General features: G+C 38.1%; 2 protein-coding genes across 3 annotated transcripts in view; one reads left to right on the forward strand and one right to left on the reverse strand.

Annotated features, from left to right (window-relative positions):
• TRIM37 (tripartite motif containing 37) overlaps positions 1-13,517 on the forward strand; it is a 163,197-nt gene extending 149,680 nt beyond the window's left edge. The window contains exon 25 of the mRNA XM_081585198.1: positions 13,037-13,517. Within this exon, the coding sequence (XP_081441324.1) occupies positions 13,037-13,106 (70 nt within the window). The 3' untranslated portion in view covers positions 13,107-13,517. The remainder of the gene's footprint in view (positions 1-13,036) is intronic.
• PPM1E (protein phosphatase, Mg2+/Mn2+ dependent 1E) overlaps positions 1-27,555 on the reverse strand; it is a 205,354-nt gene that overhangs the window by 6,893 nt on the left and 170,906 nt on the right. For both annotated transcript variants that reach the window (XM_081585213.1, XM_081585212.1), the window contains 4 exons: positions 14,188-14,306; positions 7,900-8,099; positions 2,890-3,078; positions 26-169 (listed from right to left, as the gene is read on the reverse strand). In XM_081585213.1, coding sequence (XP_081441339.1) covers positions 26-169; positions 2,890-3,078; positions 7,900-8,099; positions 14,188-14,306 — 652 coding nt within the window. The remainder of the gene's footprint in view (positions 1-25; positions 170-2,889; positions 3,079-7,899; positions 8,100-14,187; positions 14,307-27,555) is intronic.

The raw sequence follows: 27,555 nt of genomic DNA on the forward strand, positions 1-27,555 counted from the left end.
CCCTAACAGAACAGAGCATACTTACCTCTCTGTCTGGTTTGTGTGGCTTCATTAGTTCAACAGCTTGGCCCTTCCTCACAAGCATAACCTGGGAATCACCCACCCAGGCCACATGTAACATGTTGCCTCTGATAAAAGTCACCACTCCTGTGGTCCCACATCTTAAGCTCTGAAAGTAATATAAATAAAACAAGAGTCAGTAAAAATTAGCAGACGTCAAATTCTCATTGAGAAGCAATTTATAGATAATACAGACTTTTCAGATGGAAGCTAAACTACCAATAACTTGATTTCACAAATAAAATAGCAATTCCTATTTCTCAGTGCATTTTTACATGCTTGATGTATTTATATCTGCACACACACATATAGATTTTATCTGTGATATGCAAGGCAGAGACAATTATCAATTCACTTTATTTATTTATTTTTTGACCATGCCATGCAGCATGCAGGATCTCTCCTGACCAGGGATGGAAACTGTGCCCCCTGTGTTGGGAGTGTAGAGTCTTAACCACTGGACCACCAGGGAAGTCCTCTATTCCATTTCATGCACAGGTAAGAAAACTACGGCAGGTTATGTGACTTGCCCGAGGGCAGGTACAGATCAGTACCGAACTGAAATTTTTCCTGCCTGGTCCAGTGCTAAACCACAATATCAACCCTCAGAGTAAAGATCTCCATATTCTGGTCTCTGTTTTGTTACTGACCTACTGTATGTTCAGGGGGAGGGTCCTAGCTTTACAAAATAGCATATAAAGCATCTGGTTGGTACACAACAAATGCTTCCATACTCTGGATATTAAAATAGAAGCCAAGAGAGAACATACATTCCCTGGAGTGCTAAGATGCTTCTACCTTTAAAAAACAAAAACAAAATCTACAATAATTTTAGGGACCTTTGCTTTTGGAACATTGCATGAAAAATTAACATCAGCCTGGTATTTCATAGCTCAGTACCACTGTACTTAATGCTCTTGATACTACTATCCTAAAATGACACCTCCATTTCACACGAAAAAAAAAAAGTCAAAGTTATAGTCAGTCTTGTCCGACTCTGCGACCCCATGGACTGACTGTGGCCCACCAGGCTCCTCTGTCCATGGAATTCTCCAGGTAAGAATACTGGAGTGGGGAGCCATTCATTTCTCCAAGGGGATCTTCCTGCCCCAGGGACCCAACCCTGGTCTCCTGCATTGCAGGCAGATTCTTTACCATCTGAGCCACCAGGGAAGCCCTCCATTTGACATGAGTCACCATCAAATAAGCATGACTTTTTGTTACTAAGGACTTGGCCTAAAGGGTGGTAGAAGGCCCCTTGCATCCAATGAGAAAACAACTTCTCATTTTCCCTATATAGGGAAAGTTTGTTATAAATCCTCACCCACCAATAAAATGTCTTCCCACACAGAATGTTCAACACCTCAGCCCCTGGAACACATGATAAAGACACTTGAGTACATATGCCCCAGAGGGAACAGGAGGCAGGGCCGCTGCGCAACAGGAATAGCTGCTGCTCTCTCCCCAGCAGCTAGCAGCACATCTCCTCCTTGGATGCACAAGGAGGAGAAAAGGTACTGCTGAGATGAACCTAAATTATTCAAGAGAACTGTTGGCAAGACCAAGAGACAACTAGAATCATTGGCAAAGCAAATGAGGTGAACATGGTCAGGAAGAAAGCCATGATTTTGAGGACACAGAAAGGAAGGGATACAACAGAGGATGAAGATGACAAGGTCGATGATGACAGGCCGCCTCACAGGGTCAGGTCATGTCCTCAGTCACAGTGAAGACAGCCAGCAGCTCCAAGCCTCTGGTCTCCCCCCAGAGACTGGCCAAGTCTGAGGTCAACAACTCTGTTTTGTTTTCTGGCCCACCTCTACTTGCAGAGCCCAGTGGTCACTGTTGTTGGTTGTGTATTAATCTAAACCTGGGGTGCAGGTGGGGAGAGAGAATACTGCCCTTGCTTAACACCAAGTAGTGCTGAATTACTGCTTAGTTAATTCCAAGCCCCATGATTGCCCTATAGCATAACAATGAGATCAAAGAAATGGATTAAAGGATTACCCTGTTCTGTCCAAGTCCATTTCAAAAAGAGTTAATGCTTAAGTCACAGGGCAGGGGTCTTATTTTTCTGTGTGTATATAATTCTGCAATTACTTTTTAAAATTAAAAAAATTATTCTCTTTCTGTTGGTCCCTAGTTGGAAATGAGTATAAAGTCCTGTAGTTAATTATGTACCAATGCCCAGAATGATAATTAGATTAAAATCTTTACTTTTAGATCTTAATATAGACCCTGTCATTTATTCAGAGTAAAACCTTAGGTCTGATTAACCTTAAGAAACTGGGACGTGAGCTCTGACTTTTGTTCCTGTTAAGAGAAAATCAGTTCAAGGAGCATCTAAGGATTCACTCTCTCCAGGCAAAAGTTTTCCTCAAGAGATACACAGTGAACACTGCCAACCCATTCAGAACCAAATGCATGGAGAAATCCCAGCTTCTGTTTCTTTTTTAGACCATTGTTTAAATCACCATATCCAGATTTTGTCAGCAAAAGTTTGCTTAGAGAGCTGGTCCTGGTGTGAACTTGACAGGCAACGGTGAATAAGATAAAACTCACCTGCCAAATCCAGCAACCGACTGGCTTTTTAGAAAATTATAGCTTGGAGATTCTCTACAGTACCTCATAGCACCCCACTAAATCTATTCCTAAAGAGGGAATTAGGCCTACAACAGAATCCAATACTGTGTGTCAAGAACGTAGTTTGGAAGAGAGCTTTAAATAATGTCTATCACAAAAGAAAAAAATCCAAAATAGCCCTTTAGCCACAGAACAAGTGGGCTCAGCTAGCGAATCACGGCTGGAATGCGTGTGAAAGCGGCATACCTCCCGGGCGGCCTTCTGTACAAAGCGCTCATCGGTGACGCGGAAGGCTCGGCACAGGGCCTCGGCAGGGTCGTGGGGGAACATCTCCTGGCGCACTAAGTTAACGTGCAGGTGAATGGAAGCGTAGATGGCAGCATCCACTCCCCCGTGGCCATCAAACACCGCAAAGTAAGCTTGTTCTTCCTGGTCCTGTCAATGGAAACACAGACCCAGTTCAGGGAGGTCAGGTATGGCATGCCTCAGATGAGCCAATTCCCTGCACTGCTGCCCATCCTCCTCCACTGCCTTGTCAACTCAGATAACGAGACTAAATGTTTCCCTTTTCTGACGTGCCTGATCCACGGCTAAAATACCTGCAGTATTAGGGCATCTGTGTTTACACACCAGAACACTGGAACACATCATGCCCAATTAGCTCAGGCTGAAGTGCCCTCTCTCACTGTGAAAGCTGTTGTCTTGTACCATGGAAACCACCCACATCCATTTGCTGCGAAGTTGCTGTTACAAGTTGTGGGGAGGGGGAGGAAAAAGAAGGGAGGAGGAAGAGTTGAACAAAGGCTGTTCTGGATTGAAGATTTTTGTCAAAATGAAAATATTTTAATAATAAATTAGAAACTCAGGACAATAGGAAATAATTGGCCTTCCAAGCACAAGGCCAATTATGTTTGATTATTTAAAATACACAGATAATGAAAGCATACACATACTTCTAAACTATAATATTGGCTTCATAAATCATTCATGATCACATTGTATTCCTCCATAAATAACACAGTCTCTAAATAGGCTACACAGACTTGACCCACATCAGATGTCTGCGTGCCCTGTAACCTTGTCCCCTAACTCAAGATGCTGCTCCACATGTCCTTCCCCAGTCATTGCCTGAAGCTGTAGGGCAACTGCCAGAGGAGGGTCTTCCAAACCTGTGATTTACCTTGACACAGAATGCCTAATCATGAGCTTACATTTAACTCAGTGAGAACTTGTTTTTTCTTTTCTTTCTCTTCAGCCCCAGCGTTTAAATCTCAGCTCTGGCTCACTGTCACTCACTGAACTCTCACTGAGCCCTGCGATTCTTTTTAGGCAACACTATGTAAGGATTTTCATTTGGAAGTTTTGATTTCTTTGGGCTTTGGAGAGTTCAGCTGAGTCCAGACCGTCATTCAAAGTAAACAAAATATACCAAGTAAAGCAAGATATGAAAGCATTGCAAGTGTTCACCAACAGGTGAGTGAATAAAGAAAATCTGTATACACACACACACACACACACACACACACACACAGGAATATTACTTAGCCATAAAAAAGACTGAAATTCTGCCATTTGCAGCAATGTGGATGGACCTAGAAAATATTACGCTTAGTGAAATGCAGAGAGGCAAATATTTTATGTAATCACTTATATGTGGAATCTAAAAAATAAACCAAACAAATGTATATAACAAAACAGAAACAGATTCACAGATATAGAGAACAAATTCATAGTACCCAGTGGGGAGGGATGAGATAGGGATATGGGGAGAGAGATACAAACTACTATAAAATAAATAAGCAACAAGGATATATTGTATAACACAGGGAATTATAGCCATTATCTTGTACTAACATCTAATGGAATATAATCTGTACAAACACTGAATCACTATGCTGTACACTTGAAACTAATATTGTAAATCAATTATATTTTAATTTTTAAGAAATGGATAAATAGATATGGTATGTATGTATACACACACACAGTGGAATAGTACTCGGCCATAAAAAAGAATAAAATGTTGCCAACTGCAGCAACATGGATAGACTTGGAGGGTATTATGCTTAGTAAAATAAGTCAGAGAAAGACAAATACTGTACTGTACATTATCACTTATATGTGGAATCTAAAAGATAAAACAAATGAGTATTACAAAATGAAAACATGTTCAGATACAGAGAACAAACTAGTGGTTACCAATGGGGAGAGGGAAGTGGGGAGAAGCAAAGTAAGAGTAGGGGATTAAGAGACACAAACAACTATGTATAAAGTAAATAAACTACAAGGATATAGTATATAACATAGGGAATACAGCCAATATTTTATAATAACTTTAAATGAGATTTAATCTATCAAAATTTCAAATCACTATGTTGTATACCTAAAACTAATACTATAAATCAATATATCTGAAGAAAAATTTTTATTTAAAAAATAACAGTAAATTAAAAAAAAAATATTTATCTAGTTGGCTACTCCAGGTATTAGCTGCGGTATGCAGGGTCTCTGATCTTGATCACAGCATGTAGGATCTCTGATCTTCATCACGGCTCACAGCAGGATCTTCAGTTGAGGGGTTTGGACTCCTACTTGTAGCACGTGGGGTCCAGTTCCCAAACCCAGGCCCCCTGCTTTCCCAGTGAGGTGTCTCAGCCACTGCACCAGCAGGAAAGTCCCCAATAGCAGTAATTTTAAAAAATGTACTCATTTTTAAACAATTCAATTGGCAGGGTAAGGGTAAAATTTAAAATAGCATATGTAAGCAGTTTTTAAATGATGAATGAACTGGTATGGGATCATCACAAAGAAGAAGGGAGCAATAATAGTTTCATGTGGACATGAGAATATACTTTAAACAACGTGAGATCGGTGAAGAGATTCTTAAACAATATAACATCAGAAGAAACAAAGGAGCCAACTGGATCTCTTCTTTAAAAAAAAATACTGGTATCTTCCCTGTTATAAAGATAATGGGTCTATGGAAGAAACCTAAATGTCCATCGACAGATTAATAGATAAAGAAGATGTGGCAGGGGGAGTGGTACGTGTGTGATGGAATACTACTTAGCCATAAAAAAGAGTGAAATAATGTAATTTGCAGCAACAATGGTGGACCTAGAGATTATCATACTAAGACAAGTAAGTCAAAAAGAGAAAGACAAATACCATATGGTATCACTTATATGTAGAATCTAAAATGTGACACAAATGAACTTATTTACAAAACAGAAAACATTCTCACAGACATAGAAAACAAATTTATGGTTACCTAAGGTGTGCGAGAAGAATCAATTAGGAGTTTGGGATTAGCAAATACAAACTGTAATATATAAAACTGATAAACAACAAAGACCCACTGTATAGCACAGGGAACTATGTTCAATATTCTATAATAAACCACAATGAAAAAAGTCTGAAAAATAATATATATATATTCTTCAGGATATATATATATATATATATAAATGAATCGTCTTGCTGTATGCAAGAAACTAACACGACATTGTAAATCAACTATATTTCAATTAGATAATGTGTGTTTATTTGGACTAATAAAGAAGCATATGCTGTTGTTCAGTCACCCAGTCACGTCTGACTCTTTGTGACCCCATGGACTGTAGCACGCTAGGCCTCCCTGTCCCTCAACATGTCCCAAAGTTTGCCCAAGGTCATGTCCACTGCATTGGTGATGCCATCCAGCCATCTCATCCTCTGATGCCTTCTTCTCCTTCTGCCCTCAATCTTTCCCAGCATCAGGCACTTTAAGTGTATAGAAGGAAATAAATATCTCTAATATAACCATCCACAGATAACCAGTCTTTTTTCTATACATATAAATTTTTTAATAAAATAAAATTAGAATTATAATGTACATAAATTTTTTTATCTTGCTTTTTGTCACTTACCATATCATTAGCATTTCCCCCATGTCATTAAGTATTACTCAAAGACATTATTTTAAATGGATATGTACTATACATCTGACAAGCATATCATAGCTATCATTTCCTATATAAGATTTAGATCATTTCCAATTTTTTATTATTGATAATGTTGTGTAAAACATTTATGTCAAACAAAATATGTAAGTATTTTCTGGTTCCTTATAATATAAAATCAAAACTGAAATTATCAAAGTGTGTGAAAATTTATACAGTTCTAAATACATGTTGCCCAATTGCCTTCAAAGTCTGTTTCATTATAGCCAAGAGCTCCTTTCTGAGTTAGGCCTTTGGGTTGATTTTTGAGGCAAAATGAAAACCAACCAGGAAACAAAGAGTAATGATGCCCTCGAACCTGAGTACAATCTTCAAGGGTGCAGTGATTTAAGGACTGTTTATCACATTATGGCCTTTAGGAGTTATATTTGCATGGGTGTGGTATCAGCTGATCTATCCTGTAAAATAAGCACCAGTCACCAGCCCACCATCACTGCTTGACAGTCAGCTAAAATTTAACTTTAGCTGCTAAATGAAGGAAATAGTGTGCTTTGTATAAATCACTACATTGTAATTTTAAAGTTATGGACTTGAGTGAAGAGGCAAGTGACAGGCACAAGAAACAAACCTACCTCTGTTTGCATTAACATAATAGAAAAAGAAGAGGAAGATAACAAGAAAATGGTTATTAAGTTGACAAGGCTCATATGATCCAATGCATCAGTCACAGAGATTCAGGAAAAGTAATTCCGGCTACTTTCCTATCTCAGAAACCAAGATTTTAAAAATAAAGTCACATGAAATCAGAAAACTATCTTAGTTTCAAATTCATTCTTTTATGTTTGTGTTTTGTGTTGCTTCAGCAAAATAGTAATGTGGGAACTCAATAGACAATGTTTACAATGTTTGATTACACTATAGAAATAGTTTCGTTTAAAAAACAGCTTTATTGAGATTTAACAGTTTTCTTTTTGGTTTGTATGTTTATAGAATGTCTTTGAAAGGTTACACAAGGGCTGGTAACTTTGCCTCTGCAGAAGGGATCTAAAGTGTCTGAGAGAAAAGGATAAGACTGGGATTTTTATTTTCCAATTCTAAACCATGTGAATGCATTACCTATTCAAAAAACATGAAATAAATAGTTCTTTTCCTTTTGTCTAATGGAAGAAGCAAATCTGTGCCACTTTGCCCTTAGTCCTATTCCAAGCCATCAGAGATATTATTACAGTTTATTACAACTTCTCTTATTAGAAAACAGGTCTGTGATGGTGTGTTATTTTTCAGATTTCATTGACACTTCAGAAGTGCCTTTTACCTCTAGGTTGAAGAGCATATTAAAGTCAGGAATGCAGACATGTTTGTCCTCCATTTTCCTGCGCATGTTTTTGATGGCATGGATTGATGTCTCATAATAAAGCTGGGGTCTCCTGTGGAGAGGGAAGTCTTTTACCCAGCTGCAGCAAATCTCGTGTAGTTTGCTGAAGACAGAACGGGCCAGCTTCACTGTCTCAATCTCTGTGAAGGAAACAGAAACCGCCAATAAAGAGCCTTGTAAAACTGCTTTTCACCTGCCTGCCTAGGAAAGACAGAAGCAGGTCACCTTAGTCAAGCTCCTCCTCAGTAGAAGAAATTCCTCCTTCTCAAGAGAAATGAAATGCTGCTTCTGAAGAGAGAAAATGACAACCTGTCTGATAGAAAATCATCAGCCAGCAGCTGCTACTAAGATACCCTTATGTCATGAGGAGAAAACCTCTGAGCAGGGCTGGATCTATTCCTAGGCTGGAGTCCTTCCAGCCTGTGAAGTGCTCTGGCCACGCTATCTACTTCAGAGCACTTTTGTCTGGCTGCCAAGGTTATCATCTGGAGACCCACGCCCCCTGCACATAGGAAAATGACTGAAATATGAACAATGATTATCCAACGAATTGGAATATGAAAGGCTTATGAAAATATTGTTTATTTACAAAGTACAGGAATAAGAAGGGTTTACTTTGACTACTGTTTGTCTTAGTCTCTTTCTTTCCTGATCTCTTCCTTTATCTTACCTCCAGTTCCCTTTCTTTCCTGTAACTGATCATAATTCAGAGTTGAACTATATATTTTTTGTTATTTGATGTATTTTTTAATTAAAGTTTTGGGCAATAGCTTATATAGTTTAACCAAAAGTTTAACAAATGAATCTTAAAAGTCCGATATTTCTCTAAGGAAAATGTACTTTACATTCTGTGTGTGTAACCCTAGACTGAAAAAAGGAGATGCCAACAGAGGATTCTTCACCCTAGACTACTGAGTCCCCTACTTGGCCCATTCACTGAAGTAGACTAGCTCACTTCTGAGTCTCCCCTGCATCCCTCAGTGGATGGACAGATGTGTAAGCTTTCAAGCAACACCGACGAGTACTCAGGAGATTGTATCTCACATTATCTCCACTCAAGCTGTCCTCTACTCAAGTTGCAGCAGTTGAAATAACCAAGGGAAGATTAGGTTTTCCCAGGCCAGTATTTAAGAAGTTCCCCCTATACCCCAGTGAAGTGAAGTGAAAGTCACTCAGTTGTGTCCAACTCTTTGTGACCCCATGGACTGTAGTCTGCCAGGCTCCTCTGTCCATGGGATTCTCCAGGCAAGAATATTGGAGAAGTTTGCCATTCCCTTCTCCAGGCGACCTTCCCGACCCAGGGAATTGAACCTGCATCTCCTGTATTGCAGGCAGATTCTTTACTGTCTGAGCCACTAGTAATTTAGAATTCTCAAAAAAACTGTTTTTCACTTTACTAAGTCAGATACAGCTTGACAGCCTGAGAAGATGTGTACCAGATGGGCAATGGTTGCACACGCCTCTTCGGATCTAGAGCACAAATCTCAAAGAAGAGAGACTGTGTGTTCTAGAATGGCCTGGGAACTGAGATTCCCTTTTGTTTTTTTTATTCTCTACCCTGCTGCTGCCTTAATCTGTAACTTTACCTGTTTTCTTATTCAAAATTCATTTTTAAATGACTATATTTAGAAAGCTGTTCTCAAGGTTTTTGTTGCTTTTATTTTTCTCATTGACATAGTACAGGGTGGCAAACCATGTATGCGACTTTGTCCCCTTTGCCATTTTTATATAACTGAAAATCAAGGGTACATTCGGAAGAGAAAAGAAGTTCAAAGAGCAAAAGAGGTGTGGATAAGAGGGAAAAACTGAGGCCAATTCACAACCCAACATTTTGATTATTTTTAGCAACTCCAATCTTTTTGTTTGTTTAAAGCACCAGTTGCCAGAGACTGTCTCTTTCAGCCAGCAATTACCTATTTGTATCACTTTCAACCCATCTGGTCTCTGCAATAATATATTGCCCCAAATCCAGACTGTTTATTTGGGTATGCATTTGACTCAAACACAAGGGAAGATTGCAAAATAATAAGTGAGTTCAGAAACTTTCAGGAACATGGAGCGAGATGAAACAAATAACTGATATTAATCATCAGGATAGTTTCCAGATTCTCAGATAATAATATAAAACATATCATATTTTGGTTTATTACTTTTATCTTACTATATAGATCTCTACTGTCCAACAGAGTAGCTTACTAGCTACATGTGGCTAGTTAACTTTAATTAAAATTACATAAAATTTAAAACTCAGTTTTCGGTCACATTAGCTATATTTCAAGTACTCAGCAACTATGTATGGCCAGTGGCTACCACACTGGACAATGTGCAGATGGAGAACATTTCCATCATGTCTACTGCACAGCCCTGGTGTAGACAGATTAAACTGGCCAAAGGAAACAATACCAGCTTCCTCTATTATTTAGTAACCTGCTAGATATGTCTTTGTTCACACCATCTACTACAACTATTACATTTTTAAACAAAAGATAACATTTACTGAGTATCTGCTATATTCTATGTCTCTGGAACATTTCACAAACAGGTAATCTCACTCTCAATCCCAGGCCTGTCTGACTCACACCATGCTCCACTTTTCCCAAGTTAGACTGCACATGGACACTGTATTTTAATTGTCCTTGATTAGTCACAGTATAGTACCTAGCAGATAGTAGAAGCTCTAAAGATGTTGACCAAATAAATGAATATGCAAACTTATAAAATTAAATAACCACTAATCAAGTATTTGTATGCCTTCTTGGTTGTTAATTCTGCTTCACTGATCTCTCCAACTGTTCTGCAATGATGCCATTCTTTAAAAATTACTGTAACTCTAAAACATGCTTTAATATAAGGAGGACTGACTTTTCTATTATTATGAACTTTAAAGATGTCACCTGGGTGGTTCAACATGTTTATTCTTCCAGATGAACTACTTATTTTGCCAAGTTTGTGGGGGAAATATGCTGCCATTATGTTTGGGATCACACTGAATTTACAGAGTTATGTGGGAAAAATTGACTTCTTTTTCATATTAAGTCTTATTCAGGAACAAGTTATACTGTTTCATTAATTGAAATCCATTTTATCTTGTTCAATAGTTTTAACATATGTCCTATTTCTTACTGAATTTATTCCTAGTTATTTTATTTTATTTGCTATTTTGAGTCAGAACTTTGTTTTAATCTGTTATTTGGCACCTAGCAAACATTCCTCTTTCTACCAAGAATACTTTCTTCTCTACTCTCAGTCCATGTGTGTCTAGGGGTAAAATGTAATTCAGGTCTAACCAATTAGAGACCATATTCCTCTGGCCATAGTTATTGGTTCAGGAAAGGGAAATAACCCAAGATGGGCTGATTAGAGTGAGTCCTGTGACTTATGTAAGAGCAACTGAGTAAAGTTACTCTTATTTTCCTGCTTGATTTGAACCTAGGCAGATGAAGATCTGATGTTCCTAGCAGTCGTTTTGCCATCCCATGGAGCCTGAAAATAAAATCCAACTGAGAGCTGGAGAAATGCCAGGTCTTTATGACATCATGTGAAGCCTTGAATCTAGCTGTGTAGCCCTCATCTTGAAGGATAGCCAATAAATTGTTTTGCTGAAGCCAGTGGTTACTTGCAACTAAAAAATTCTTGAATATATACTCTAAACATGCATACTAGGTTTTTGGTTTAAGCCAAATTTTGTCCTACAATGTCCAGTGCTATTTTATTCAGTATATTTTAAAAATTAGACATAAATATTAAATTTTATCAAATGCTTCTTTGGGCATCCTTAGAGATTACTCTGTTTTTTTCTTTTGACCTATTAATATAAAAATTGTGCTAATCAATGTCCCAATATTTTTTTTTCACTGCTGTTTCCTCAGCAGCATAGTGTTAAGCTATAGTAGACCCTCAATAAAATACTCATCAAATTGTTGTACTAAGTATACAAATATTTCACTTAAGATTTTTCACATTGATTATTAAGACTCATCTCTCATTTCTTGCTTCTGTCTCAGCCAAGTTTAAGTATCAGTGTTATGCTATGCAAATTTTCCTCTTTCCCCATATAATTGGATAATTCATTTTAAAGAGCAATGGAATTACTGTCTTTGATTGTTTGAAAACATTCACCTGTAGAATCACTTACTCTTTTTGTCCTTTTTGCCAATCTTCTCAATCTCTTTCTGCTTAATAAACTTTATTAATTTGTATATTCCTAGAAAATACCCAGGTTTTCAAATTTATTTATATAAAAATTTTCATAATTCTTTTAATATCTTCTGTATTAGTGATCATTTTCACCTTATTTTTAATTTTTACATTAGGATATCTTACATTGATTTTAGGTTGTCTGGACAGGAGTTATATCTGTCAACAGAAATGCAAGGCTGTTTAACAAACATTCTGTTAGGATGGCATAAACATAAAGAGAACTTAAAGGTAAAGTTTCTTTAAGTCTGTTTTTGGAAACACCTAAGAGGAGAGTCACAGGGCATTTCAGAGGGGACTTCCATGCCTTGAAGGCAACGACAGCAGCATTACTCAGTATGTTCATTTCCACTCTTCGGTATGGATAAACACAATATGCCCTGTAGAGATTGTCCACTCAGCGATTTGGGTTAAACAGATTAAGGACATGCAAATAGTTTGGAACTATAATAGATCATTCGGAGTCACAGCAGTGGCATGGAGACATTACTGGGTAATCTCTTGGAAAAATATAAAATCAGGATGACTAATGATATCCACCAAAAGAAAATCCCTTCCTTTCACATTTGCTATCTTACAGGGGTTCAGAAAATTCTTCCAAGCTAGGCACATAGGGTAACACTTCAATCTTAAGTATTCTCCTTGTACAGGAAGTGGTGTAAGAACATCAGTATATAAATAATTGCTGCTTGAAATGGAAAAATAAAATCAAATAAAAAAGGGTGCAAAAAGAGAAAATTGTCCAAAGTAGCAGTCCACCCCCTCACAACTGTAAATTACTCATCAGTCGTTAATGTCAGTGTACTGAGCTGGAGCTGAGTCAGCCATCACCCTGGCTTCAGTGAAGCAGAATTTAATCTCCCTCATCTTTTCATTACAGGGCTTTTACTTCATGCATCAGTACAAGAGGAAAGACCAACGCTTTGCAGCAGGAATTCCATCCAGCTTGACTCTGGAACAATTTGGTTCCAAGTGAATAAATTACTCTCAGTAAAAACAACAGGAATTCCTTCCTGGCCAACTTTCTATCAAAAATTCTCTAGAGAGATGAAGAAGAGGAATGTTTATTTTTATATCTGCCTCACATTCTCTGGAATCTAGCTGCCCTAATTCATTAATATATGTTTTGCTCCCTCTGTCCCATGTTTAAAGGCAAATGCTTAAAATAGAACAAATAGAATGAAATATTAAAATTCCTCAACAATTCCTCATTCCCTAGTTTTTACAAAAATTGGTATTTTTTAATGTGTTAAATATGTATAAGCCTAATACATTAATAAACATGCCTTCATTAATAGGCATTCTCATAATTTAACTGAAAAAAAGATGTCCATGCAATTAAATCATGTAATTGTCATAAAGAGCTCTATTTATTTATTGGTAGACGTAAAAGAATTGTAACTACTTTTATTTATTTATTTATTTATCTATCTTTGGCTCTGCTGGGCCCTCCTTGCTGCATAGGCTTTTCTCCAGCTGTGGTGAGCAGTGCTACTCTCTAGTTGCAGTGCATGGGCTTCTCGCTGTGCTGGTTTCTCTTGTTGTGAAGCCACCAGGGAAGCCCGGCAGACATAAAGTTTAATATGATTAATGGGAAGTTTTGTAACAACCGATCTCCTGAATTTGTATATCTGATTTTTTTTACTTGACTTCTTAAAGATGAATTAAACTTTAAAATAGATTTTTCTCAAACCAACCACCCTTCCCTTCACTTATTCATCTCTTCTGTTGTGTCTTGACATTTCCCCCTTCTCTTCATTTATCTAGATATTATTTATGGTAACATTGTTATCATAATTTCTCCTGCTCCATTTACCTGCACATAGCTTCAAAATATGCCTGTATTTTCCCCTTCTACTTTTACAGATTAGCTTGAAAAAAAATGTTTCTGAAGTTTTTCTCTTGCTACCACTATAAAATATCAACCAGTGGGTAAACATAATTAGATACAGTATTCTGTAGATAATTTCTGTGGATCATTCAACAGAAAATTTTAATATTTTAAAACAAATACTGTAGAAAGGTACTTGCCCACAGTCCCTTCTGTGCCATCCGTTTCCTTTGGAATATAATGTGCAGAAAGATCACTCTGAAGGACTTCGTCTGATGTGGCTCTGGCTAAAGCGGCAGCCAAAAAGGAAGGGCAGTTACTGAAAGAAAACAATAAACGGCTATTCAGCAAGAATTAGAAACATCCCATTTAAAATTATTACTAATTACTTTATTATTAACATATTGTTTCAAAACAAAATTATACCTTTAAACAACATTTGATGCACATTTCTTGAGAGGATATCATATGCTACGCACTTTGCCAAGGCACTGGGTATATAGTGGTGAATTAACACAGACATGGCCCCTGACCTGGTGGGGCGTACAGTCTGGTTAGGGAGACAGATGATGAATAAGTAAACAAATAGGATATAATTTTGAGTTGGGATAACTTTTACAAGGGAAACAAATAGGATAGAGAGTATTAAAGAGAAGTACCTACTTAGAATAGTCAGGAATACCTTACCTTAAAGGATAAGAAAGACTCAGTTCTATGGGGGTGGGATTTGGGGACAGTATTCCAGGCAGAGCATGTGTACAGACCCTTTCTGAGAGCAAGGTTCTTCTGAGGAACTGGAAGAAGCCCAGAAAGATGAAGTATAGCGGGTAAGGGGGAGAGTGGTGAGGAATAAGGTCAGAGGAGTGGGAACAGGCCAGTTACACGGATCTCTTGGATGGTAAGGAATTTGGATTTTACTCAAAGTGCAGGGGGAAGTCACTGATGATTGTAAGCAAGACAGGGTCATAATCAGACATATTAAATAAAATAATACGTTGACTGCTGTGTCAAAGGGAACCGGCAGGGAGCAGGAACGAAGGAGAGTGATCAATAAGGAGACTGCTGTAATCCAGATGAGATTTTTTAAAAAGTGATTATATTTTAGAGAAAGGAAATATAGAATTTGATGATTATTGTATGCAGAGGTAAGAGAGAGAGAGAAAAGAATCAGCTTGAGTTCTAGGTTTTGGCCTGAGCCACTAGGTGAATGGTGGTATCATTCACCTAGATGGAGAAACCAGGAAAAGACAGATACGTGGAGGAAAAGGGTAAGGTAGAAAATAAGAATTCATTTTAGCCATGTTAAGTTGGAAAAAATCTCTGCAATATCCTAGTGAAGGTGTCAAATGTTTAATTATATATTTTAGTGTGGAGCTCAGAGTTGTTAGGAAGTTTGGAAGTCATGAATGTATGGATGGTATTTAAAACTAGAGAAATAATGGGGAATTCCCTGGTGGCCCAGTAGTTAGGACTCCGCACTTCCACTGCAGGGGGCAGGGGTTCCTTTCCTGGGTGGGGAACTAAAGATCTCACAAGCTGTGCAGTGTAGCTAAAAAAAAAAAAAAAAAATTAAACTATGGAAATAGAATAGATCACATAGAGAAAACAAAAAAACAGAACTGCTATGGACCAGTGACTTCTATGTGCCTCTGTTTTCCCCCTTTGGAAATAGTAAGAACCTCCCCAATATACCTACTGTATGTTGGGTAGTGGCAGGGAAGGAGGTAGATAAATATGCCTCTCTAGTTCCTAGGTATCCAAATCAAATGGAACTATACTCAGGGAGCTGTCATCAAGAAATTATACCAAAGGAATCTCATCTGGACCTGACTTCACTGAGATCTTGAACCTCAAGCCTGAGTCTGATGCCATTAAGGGGCGAAATTTTGGGAGACTCTGAGGGGAGGGGTGAAGGTTTTTTGCATGTGGGAGGGACACAAATTGTGTGGCCAGAACAGACTGTGGCAAATTGTTTTTCTAAAAAAGATCACAGCAATATTTCTGGTGCTACGTGCTCTTTAAGAACCTTACCATTCCACATGAAAGTGAATGAGCCTTTGATGAAAAAAACAAGTGGCAAAAGTGATGCTGTGTGACTTCTGAGGTTTGGTCATAGAAGGCAAATGACTTTCCCCTGGCTTTCTCTCCTCTCTTCCTTCACTTTCTCCTTTTCCTCCCCCTCCTCCTCCTTCCCTTCCCCCTGGGACACAGGTTCATATGGGTGTTAGCTGAGGCTTCCAGTCAAGAGCTATTATTATCAGCTGCTTGACATGGTAACAGCACAGACCTTCAGAAGATACCAGTACTAGCCTGAATCTTCCAGCTGAGGCCCCAGACATTATGGAACAGATAAAGCTGACCCTGCTTTGTCCAGTCTTATGCTCAAAGAAACTATGAGTATAATTAATGATTGTTTCATGACGCTAACTTCTGTGCTAATTTGTTACACAGCCAAAATAACTGAAAACCCAACATTTAGAAGCTTAGCAGAAGATAAGGAACCTATAAACACTGAAAAGAAATAGCAAGATAAGTAAAAGGCAAACCAAAGGAGTAGAATATTTCAGGGAAGGAATGGTCAATTGCATCATACTACTGAGAAGTCCCATAAGGGAAAATGAGATACTGAATTTAATAACATGTAAATAGATCATCAATGACTGGGTGCCAAGACAATTCAATGGGGGAAAAATAGTCTTTTCTACAAATGGTGCTGGAACAATTGTGATATTCACACACCAAATAATCAATTTAGCCTCTTTCCTTACACCATATACAAAAATTTACTCAAAATGGATCACAGACCTAAATGTAAGAGTTAAACTATTAAAATCTTAAAAGAAAGCATAGGGGACTCCCCTGGTAACACAATGGAAAAGAACCTGCCTGCCAACGCAGGGGACACAGGTCCGATTCCTGGTCTGGGAAGATTCCACATGCCTCGGAGCAACTAAGACTGGTTGCCACAACTACTGAGCCCGCACTTCAGAGCCTGAGCTCTGCAACAAGAGAAGCCACAACAATGAGAAGCCTGAGCACCACAACTAGAGAGTAGCCCCCACTCACCACAACTAGAGAAAGCCCTTGCAGAGCAACGAAGATCCAGTGCAGCCAGAAATAAATAAAATTATTAAGAAAAAAGAAAAGAAAGCATAGGAGTAAAACTTCATGACCTTGGATCAGGCAATGGCTTCCCTAAATATGACACCAAAATTAGAAGCAATAAAAGAAAAAAAATGAGTTAAACTGAACTGTATCAAAATTTAAAACTTTCATGTCACAAATCAAGAAAGTGAAAAGACAACTCACCCAACAGTAGAAATATTTGTGAATCATATATCTGAAGAGGAGCTGGCATCCAAAATACATAAAGAACTCTTTCAACTTAATAATAAAAAAGACAATGCTATTTTAAAATGGGCAAAGGATCTGAACAGTACTTCCCCAAAGAAAGATATACAAAGGGCCAATAAACACATGAAAAGATGTTCAACACCATTAAGTTGTTAGGGAAATGCTAATCAAAACCACAATGAACACTGGGTTCATTGCAATACTGTTTACAATAGCCAAGACACAGAAGCAACCTAAATGTCGATTGGCAGAGGAATGGATAAAGATGGAATATTACTCAGCCATTAAAAAGAATGAAATAATGCCATTTGTAGCAACATGGATGGACCTAGAAAGTGCCATACTGACTGAAGTAAATCAGAGAAGGAGAAATATCATATGACATCCCTTATAGGTGGAATCTAAAAAGAAAATATACAAATGAACTTACTTACAAAGCAGAAAGAGACTTACAGATTTAGAAAACAAACTTATGGTTGCCGAGGGGAAGGGATAGTTAGGGATTTTAGGAAGGTCATGTACACACTGTTATATTAAAATGGAGAACCAACAAAAACCTATTGTATAGGACTCTGCTCAATGTTATGTGCCAGCCTGAATGGGAGAGGACTTGGGGGAGAATAGATACATGTACATGTATGACTGAGTCCCTTCACTGTTCACCTGACACTACCACAACATCGTTAATCGGCTATACCCCCATACAAAGTAAAAAACTTAAAAATAAAACCTATCAATAAAGGTTAATAAACACAGAAAAATAACCACAATGAGACACCATTTCAAACCCACATGATGACTATCATTAAAAAGACAGGTAATGAAACAAGTATTGACAACTATGTGGAAAAATCGGGGACTCTCATATATTTATGGTAGGAATGTAAAATAATGCAGGTGCTTTTGGCAATCCTTAAAATGTTAAACATAAAGTTACTAAATGGACGAGCAATTCCACTAATAGGTATATATCCAAAAGAAATGAAAACAAGGACTTCCCTGGTTGTCCAGTGGCTAAGATTCCATGCTCCCAGTGCAGGGGGCCCAGGTTTGATACTGGTTAGCGAACTAGATCTCACATGCCATACTAAAGATTCTGCATGCCATAACGAAGAACAGAGATCCCATGTGCTCCAACTAAGACTCACCAGTGCGGCCAAATAAATAAATATTATCCTCCCCAAAAAACCCAAAAGAAACGAAAATACACATCCACACAAAAACTTGTACATGAATACTCATAACAGTATTATTCATAATAGCCAAAAAGCATAAACAATCAAATGTTCATCAACTGATTATGGATAAATAAAAAAGGTAGTATATTCATCAGCCAGAAAAGAATGAAGTATTAATATAGGCACAGTATTAATACAATGTAGATGAAACTTGAAAACATTACAGGAAATGACAGAACCTGGTCACAAAAAACCACATATTGTAATATTCCATTATATGAAAACTTCAGAATTGACGAATCTATAGCAATAGTAGAGTAGCAGTAGGCTAGGGCTAAGGAATGAGGTGACCAGGGAACTACTGCTAATGGGTAGAGAGTTTCTTTTGGGGGTGATAAAAATGTTCTAGAGACTTCCCTGGTGGTCCAGTGGTTGAGAATCTTAGCCTTCCAATGCAGAGAACTACGACTCAATCCTGGGTCAGGGAATGCGATACCACATGCTGCAGTGCAATTAGGTCTCTGTGTTGCAACTACTGAGCCAGAGGGCCACACCAGAGAGCCGGCGCACGCAACTAAGAGCCGACTCACGCAACTAAGAGCCGACTCAGCGCAGCCAGAGAGCAGTTTCAGTACATTCAGAACTGTTTAACCGTCACTCTAACCTATGACTGAGAACATCTGAAAAAATACTTATTCAAATACATAAATATAGTCTTAATGTTCGAAATCTTAGATTATAGTGATGGTTAAACAAGTCTGAATATACTAAAACCGCTGAATTGTATACTTTAAATGAGTAACTTTCATGGTATGTGAACTACATCTCAGTAAAGACATTTGGAAAAATCACTGCCTTTGTTAAGAACCACTGAGTAGTGGAAGTGAAAATCAGATTAGAATGGGTTAGTAAAGGAGGGGCAAGGAGCTGTGACAATGGAGGGAACGGGGTGGTAACTTAAAGGGGACCTGGGCCAGGGAAAGTCTGCTGTTTTAGAACGCTGTGGAATCTGACCGTATACTAAATGAAGCCATCCAAAATGAAAGACTCTTGAGAGCAAGGAGATCAAACCAGCCAATCCTAAGGAAATCAACCCTGAATATTCACTGGAAGGACTGATGCTAAAGCTCCAATACTTGGCCACCGATGAGAAGAGCCAACTCATTGGAAAAGATCCTGATGCTGGGCAAGATTGAAGGGAGGAGGAGAAAGGGAGAACAGAGGATGAGGTGGTTGGATGGCATCACTGACTCAATGGCCATGAGTTTGAACAAACTCTCGGAGATGGTGAAAGACAGGGAAGCCTGGTGTGCTGCTGTTTATGGGGTCACAAAGAGTCGGACATGACTTGGTGACTAAAAAACAGCAGCATGTTCCCAGCTGATGCTTATAGTTCTAGTCTGGAAACCATATTCTGAGAACCACTAGGTTAGATCATCACCTGAGTGGTGACAGCAGAAAGCATGTGGGAGAGAAGGGATGAAGAGAAAGTAAATATGAAATATCATTCAACAGTGCTAAGAGATTTTTTGAAGTTTGAGATACTTTTTAAATTAAATCAGTCCTTCTGCTTCTGTAATCACAGAATAGGTAATTTCTCTACCTGTGTTCATGTGCCATATATAATATGTGTGGATAAAAAGAACTCTAGTTCATCAAGATTTGAAGTTTTGCAAGGTGAGTACTATTAAGCAAAGATGTAGAAGTTGAGCAACTTTTAAAGGATACGATTACAATGTTAGACCAGGGACTCTAAGTTGGCTAAGAAAGAAAGAACAGATATGAGTTGTAGATCAATGTGGTCTAAATGCAATTAAAGAATTGTAGTGGGAATACTTGGACAGATAATCTAAAAGGAAAGAATGCTGTAGTCTGAGAACAAGATACTTGTATGTATGATTTTGGAGCTGGTGCAATTTTTATAACGAGGTTTAGGTGGTTGAGTGGCTTAGAAACAGACAATATGGCAAAGCTCACATCCTAAGTCCCCAAGAAAACTTTGAAAATTCTGTTTATCATTCATCAGTATTTTTCAAATTGTAGATTATGATCCATTAGTGGGTAATTATATCAATTTATGAATTATGAGCCACATTTTTTTTAAAAAAAGGAAATAGAATAAGGTACAGGAGGTAAGGCTAAGTATTCCAGATACATATTAGGGAATTATATACTGAATCCTGATTATGATGAAAAAAATTGAAAGTTACTGCATTTTAACAATTATGAAATAAATTGATGACTTCCCCTGAAACACACATGCTTTATAAACAGTATTACCAGTTATCCTTTCATGCTTATATGATTTTTCTTGATGAGTCAAAATCTTCTTCACAGATCTAAACTCTTTGTCGCATTGCTTGTCTTTACCTTTCATCATGCTTTAGTTTGATTAACTGGACACATTTAGATATTTTGCCTAAGTGGACTTTTAGATATTTATAACATTTACTTGGTCCCTTGGCTATTTTAAAATTTATGTTTTAAAAAATCTGAAAATCTTGATTGCAATCATTTCCTAGAGTTCACCCCAAAAGGATATCTTTTTTTATAGTTATTAAATTATCTGGATTTTGGTTCACTAAAAGGTAAGAATGTGAAAACTTCACAGAATAAGGCAAGAACCATTAGTCTCATTTATGTGACATCTGCAATACATTTTTAGACACAGTTAATGCAATTTTTTACTTTTTGTCAGACAGAATGAAAATATTTTCAGTGAAGTAGGGAAGAAGATTAGCTGACTAATACCTAGATATAAAACATCAAGCTAGACACCTCACCCACATCAGCTATTCCGACATGTCAAAAAGCTGTAACACTTAGCATGAATAAGTTCTTATGGTCTTGATTCTGAAATGAAAGTGATTATTTCTAAAAAATCAAAATTGTAAATATATTTTAAAACATAGTCACATTAGAGAATATTTGATCAACTCAAATAAAAGCTTATCATTAAAGCCTGTCATCTTTAAGAGAACTACCAAGAGCAACTAATATGATAATAACATAGCAAACCAACTTATTTCATCATTTCCTCATACAATATTTGAAAGAACCCAACACAGAAGGCTCTAGAATTTTAAAGTTTGGCAAATGTATTATATAGCAAATAACAGAGGAAAGCCAATAATCAAGGCAATCTGGAGAACTGGGGTTTCAAATGTTATTATGTTGAGAACACTGCTGAAGAAGAGTATGGTTAGAAAATTATTTACTTTTGCAGTGTGTGTCATTTTTTTAACTTTTGCAGTGTGTGTCATTTTGGGGGACTGGCTCTTTTAAAATCAAATTAATCCTAAGGCCCCTCAGATCCAGTTCAAGAACACTCTTTTGCTATTTTAAAAATTAATTAATTAATTTGTGTGTTGGTCTTGGTTTCCACTTGCGGGATCTTTCACTGTGGTGTGTGGATCTCCAGTTGTGGCGCATGGGCTTAGCTGCTCCATAGCATGTGGACTCTTAGTTCTCCAACCAGGGATTGAACCTGCGTCCCTTGCATCGCAAGGTGGATTCTTAACCACTGGACCACCAGGGAAGTCTTCTCTTTTGCTATCTACTTATATCAACAGATATTTCTGAAGTGCTTACCATTTCTATCTCAATCACTTCACATCCTGCAAACAAAGGAAATATGTTTTCATACATTTCAATTTGTTACTTTCTTGTTCTGGGAATCAAAGTACAAACTTTATATATTCATAGATAAAAATAAAATCCTTTCTATTTTATGTCTAAATCATATACAAGATAAATGCATAATCACTTTTTGAACAATGTTGAAATATCATTAATTAGGGGTCTGGTTAATTTTTAAGCTTAATCACATATGTAATTCCAATTCATGGGAATTCCCTAGAGGTCCAGGGGACTTCATGCTTTCACTGTTAAGGGCAAAGTTGAGGGCGTGGTTTCAATCCCTGGTCAGGGAACTAGGATCTGCAGATCATGTGGATCGGCAAAAAGAAGAAAAAGAAGGAAAAAATTTCACTTCATTGAAGTTATCTGTCAATCAATACATGAATGCATATTTGGATTTCTGTGTACACTGACTTTTTCAACGTTATATATTGTGAAGCAGAAATCCAGTTCTATTAAGTTTCATAAACTGAACTCTGTAAACAAAGCACAGGGTCTTGCTTTAAATAGCTCAGTTGGTAAAGAATCCACCTGCAATTCAGGAGACCCCGGTTCCATTCCTGGGTCGGGAAGATCCACTGGAGAAGGGATAGGCTACCCACTCTAGTATTCTTGGGCTTCCTTTGTGGCTCAGCTGGTAAAGAATCTGTCTGCAATGCAGGAGACCTGGGTTCGATCCCTGGATTGGGAAGATCCCCTGGGGAAGGGAAAGGCTACCCACTTTCACTTTCACCAGACATACAAAAATAAAACATAGATTCATAGTTTTCCCTGTTGCTCATATTGGCTAGTATCATCTTTATCCTCAGACTATTTATCTGAGTAGGTCAATGCTAATTCCTCAATTCTATTTCAGAAATAACCACAGCCCTAAACAAGCTTGGTATAAGATTTTGAACTATAAAAATACAACTATATTTACTGACCTTCAACAGTTCAGTACTTATCAATGTTTATACTATTTTATTTTAATCAGCCTTTCCCCAAATTGGTCTTTTAAAAAGCTATACAGAATATCTGGGAGCAGTATTTAAGGATGAGGCAGATGTTAAGTATTATTATGGACTGAAAGTTTGTCTCCCCGCCCTAAATTCACATGCTGAAATTCTAATTCCCAAAGTAATGGTATTTGGAGGTGGAACCTTTGGGAGGTAATTAAGTGATGAGGATGGATCCCTGGTGAATAAGATTAGTGCCCTTACGAAAAGGAAATCCCAGAGAGCTCCCTTGCCCCTTCCACCAGGTGAGGACACAAGGAAAATACAGTTATCTATACACCAGAAAGCATGCCCTGACTAGACACTGAATCTGCCCATGCTTTCATCTTGAATTTCCCAGCCTCCAGAAATGTAAGAAATAAATTTTAGTTGCTTATAAGACTTCCAGTCTACAGTAATTTGGTAAAGCACCCCATATAGACTAAGATAATCATCATGTGTGCATGCTCAGTAGCTCAGTCGTGTCTGACTCTTTGTGACCCTATGGATTACAACCCACCAGGCTCCTCTGTCCACGGGATTTTTAGGCAAGAATATCGAAGTGGGTCGCCATTTCCTTCTGCAGGGGATCTTCCTGACCCAGGGATCAAACCCACATCTCCTGTGTCTCCTGTATTAGCAGGCAGATTCTTTACCGCTGAACCATCTGAGAAGCAAGACAATCATTACGGGAACTTCTCAAATCACTATCATAATCAGTGGAGCACAGAGAAGCAAAACGTCTGTTCTAAGCATGCTCATTTCTTTTCCTCTAGATGAGCAATGATTTCCTTAGATTTCATCGATTTCCTTAGATTTCATCACAGGACCAAGTCGCAGAAGAATCCAGAACATTCCTTTCACTTAAAGTGCTTGCAGGAATTTTTTTAAAAGACGAAGAATAATTGGGGATCGCTACTGACTTTGAAGCCTGGACATAAACAGTTGCACACAAGCAAGACCTAAAATTTCTGCCAATTTATCCTTTAATTGCTATTCACTCAGTATTCTGGCCTGGAGAATTCCAAGGACTGTATAGTCCATGGGGTCGCAAAGAGTCAGACATGACTGAACAACTTTCACTTTCACTTGTTAGAGAGAGGTTTTAGCAGAAATATGAGGAGTTGGAAGCTTGGTTCTAGCTCTAGCTGGCTAACCTGAGAAAAGATGCTTAAATTCTCTGGATTTTAGTTCCTCAATAGAAAAATTAAGAAACTGAAATAAAATGACTGTGAAGTCTCTTCCAGGTTTAAAATTCTAATTCTATAATTCTATTCCAATAAGGTTTTGAATTTCAAAGATAAAACAAAGGCAATTTAAAGGTATAAATTAACACACTTCAGATCCAAACAAATGTTTTTACATACATACACCAAGTAGAATGGAAATAAATTCTATATATTCCTTTTGTAAGCAATATGTGGATACTCTTCTTTATGTACCAGGTGTCTTGTTAAAAGCTGAATGTATATTTATTTTGATAAATGCAATTAACCCTTGCAGTGAATCTACCAGTTAAGGAGACATGCCTATCCCATAAACATCATATAAAATATTGTTACCAACTAGTTATGAAGTTTTATATTTCACTGCATTGGGTCTTCGCTGTTGCACAAGGGCTTTCTCTAGCAGCAGTGTGCCAGCTTCTCACTGCCATGGCTTCTCTTGTTGCCGAGCATGGGCTCTAGGGTGCACAGGCTTCAATAGTTACCACACACAAGCTCAGTAGTTGTGGCTAGCTTTATATTTAAAACAAAAGAGTACAATTTCCTACCTCTTTAAAAATGTTTACTTACAAGAGCTGATTATTCTTTCTCCACTTTATAGGCTGACATGAATCCAGTCCAATTTCTCCACTAGAGAAAAGGAAAGACTGGAACTGAATATGAAAGCTGGCTCTCTTTCAGCACTGTATATTGCCATCTTGGTATATAGCATGAACCAATAGACAAATAAGATTATTCTAGCATAAAATATTTAATTTTTATTTATTTTCAAATATTTGGGTGGATAAGTTTTGTTAGATGGACAGGATAGTATTTTAGTCAGATCTTTTCCCTGAGTTGTCTTGTTAGTATCTTCGACTTGCATAATAAGACAATACACATTTTAAGACGGCACTCTGAATTCTTGCTATAAACCAAGTCAGGAAGCATTTTCCTCACAATGCCAAACCTACACAAATCACTAAAGACATTATTAGATAAATTAGAGGTTTAAAAGTACATCCTTCCTGACATTGGCAACGTGGGCGTCGGCAAAGCACCCACAGCTGTGTTTCAGCAGTCTTGGCAGAGCATTCCTAAGGTAATGAAAATTCTGGAAGGTGGAAGTTTCCATCAGTTAACTCTAAGAGAGACTTGTCTAGAGCAGCCTCATCTCAGCCCACATATCATGATGCTGTCTACTCAGTAGGTCTTTGCTAGGGTGATAACATGTAAACGTTAAATTTCTGATCATTCCCTTCCCCCAGGTTAATCATTCAGTTCAGTTCAGTTCAGTCACTCAGTCGTGTCCGACTCTTTGTGACCCCATGAATTGCAGCACGCCAGGCCTCTCTGTCCATCACCAACCCCCAGAGTCTACCCAAACCCATGTCCATCGAGTCAGTGATGCCATCCAACCATCTCATCTTCTGTCGTCCCCTTCTCCTCCTGCCCCCAATCCTACCCAGCATTAGGGTCTTTTCCAATGAGTCAACTCTTCGCATGAGGTGGCCAAAGTATTAGAGTTTCAGCTGCAACATCAGTCCTTCCAATGAACACCCAGGACTGATCTCCTTTAGGATAGACTGATTGGATCTCCTTGCAGTCCAAAGGACTCTCAAGAGTTTTCTCCAACACCACAGTTCAAAAGCATCAATTCTGCAGCACTCAGCATTCTTCACCATCCAACTCTCACATCCATACATGACCACTGGAAAAACCATAGCCTTGACTAGATGGACTTTTGTTGGCAAAGTAATGTCTCTGCTTTTAATATGCTATCTAGGTTGGCCATAACCTTCCTTCCAAGGAGTAAGTGTCTTTTAATTTCATGGCTGCAATCACCATCAGCAGTGATTTTGGAGCCCAAAAAAATAAAGTCTGACACTGTTTCCACTGTTTCCCCATCTATTTGCCATGAAGTGATGGGACCAGATGCCATGATCTTAGTTTTCTGAACGTTGAGCTTTATTTAGGTCAGCTTTTTCACTCTCCTCTTTCACTTTCATCAAGAGGCTCTTTAGTTCTTCTTCACTTTCTGCCATAAGGGTGGTGTCATCTGCATATCTGAGGTTATCGATATTTGTCCCGGCAATCTTGATTCCAGCTTGTGTTTCTTCCAGCCCAGCGTTTCTCATGATGTACTCTGCATATAAGTTAAATAAGCAGGGTGACAATATACAGCCTTGATGTACTCCTTTTCCTATTTGGAACCAGTCTGGTGTTCCATGTCCAGTTCTAACTGTTGCTTCCTGACCTGCATACAGGTTTCTCAAGAGACGGACCACAGCCTTGTCTATCTCAATGAAACTAAGCCATGCCGTGTGGGGCCACCCAAGACGGATGGGTCATGGTGGAGAGGTCTGACAGAATGTGGTCCACTGGAGAAGGGCATGGCAAACCACTTCAGTATTCTTGCCTTGAGAACCCCATGAACAGTATGAAAAGGAAAAAAGATAGGACACTGAAAATTGAACTCCCCAGGCTAGTAAGTGCCCAATATGCTACTGGAGATCAGTGGAGAAATAACTCCAGAAAGAATGATGGGATGGAGCCAAAGCAAAAATGATACCCAGCTGTGGATGTGACTGGTGATAGAAGCAAAGTCCAATGCTGTAAAGAGCAATATTGCATAGGAACCTGGAATGTTAGGTCCATGAATCAAGGCAAATTGGAAGTGATCAAACAGGAGATGGCAAGAGTGAATGTCGACATTCTAGGAATCAGTGAACTAAGATGGACTGGAATGGGTGAATTTAACTCAGATGACCATTTTAGCTATTACTGTGGGCAAGAGTCCCTTAGAAGAAATGGAGTAGCCATCATGGTCAACAAGAGTCCAAAAGGCAGTACTTGGATGCAATCTCAAAAACGACAGAATGATCTCTGTTCGTTTCCAAGGCAAACCATTCAATATCACAGTAATCCAAGTCTATGCCCCGACCAGTAACACCGAAGAAGCTGAAGTTGAACAGTTCTATGAAGACCTACAAGACCTTCTAGAACTAACACCCAAAAAAGATGTCCTTTTCATTATAGGGGACTGGAATGCAAAAGTAGGAAGTCAAGAAACACCTGGTGTAACAGGCAAATTTGGCCTTGGAGTACACAATGAAGCAGGGCAAAGGTTAATCATATGTATCCTAAATCTAGAATAACACATTAAATTAAATAAAGAAGGCAAATTCTCTACCAAACTTAGTATTCTTTTTCCT

This window comes from Giraffa tippelskirchi, chromosome 3 (assembly GCF_054371585.1).
Source record: "Giraffa tippelskirchi isolate mGirTip1 chromosome 3, T2T-mGirTip1v1.2.pri, whole genome shotgun sequence".
In the NCBI taxonomy this organism is placed as follows: Eukaryota; Metazoa; Chordata; class Mammalia; order Artiodactyla; family Giraffidae; genus Giraffa; species Giraffa tippelskirchi.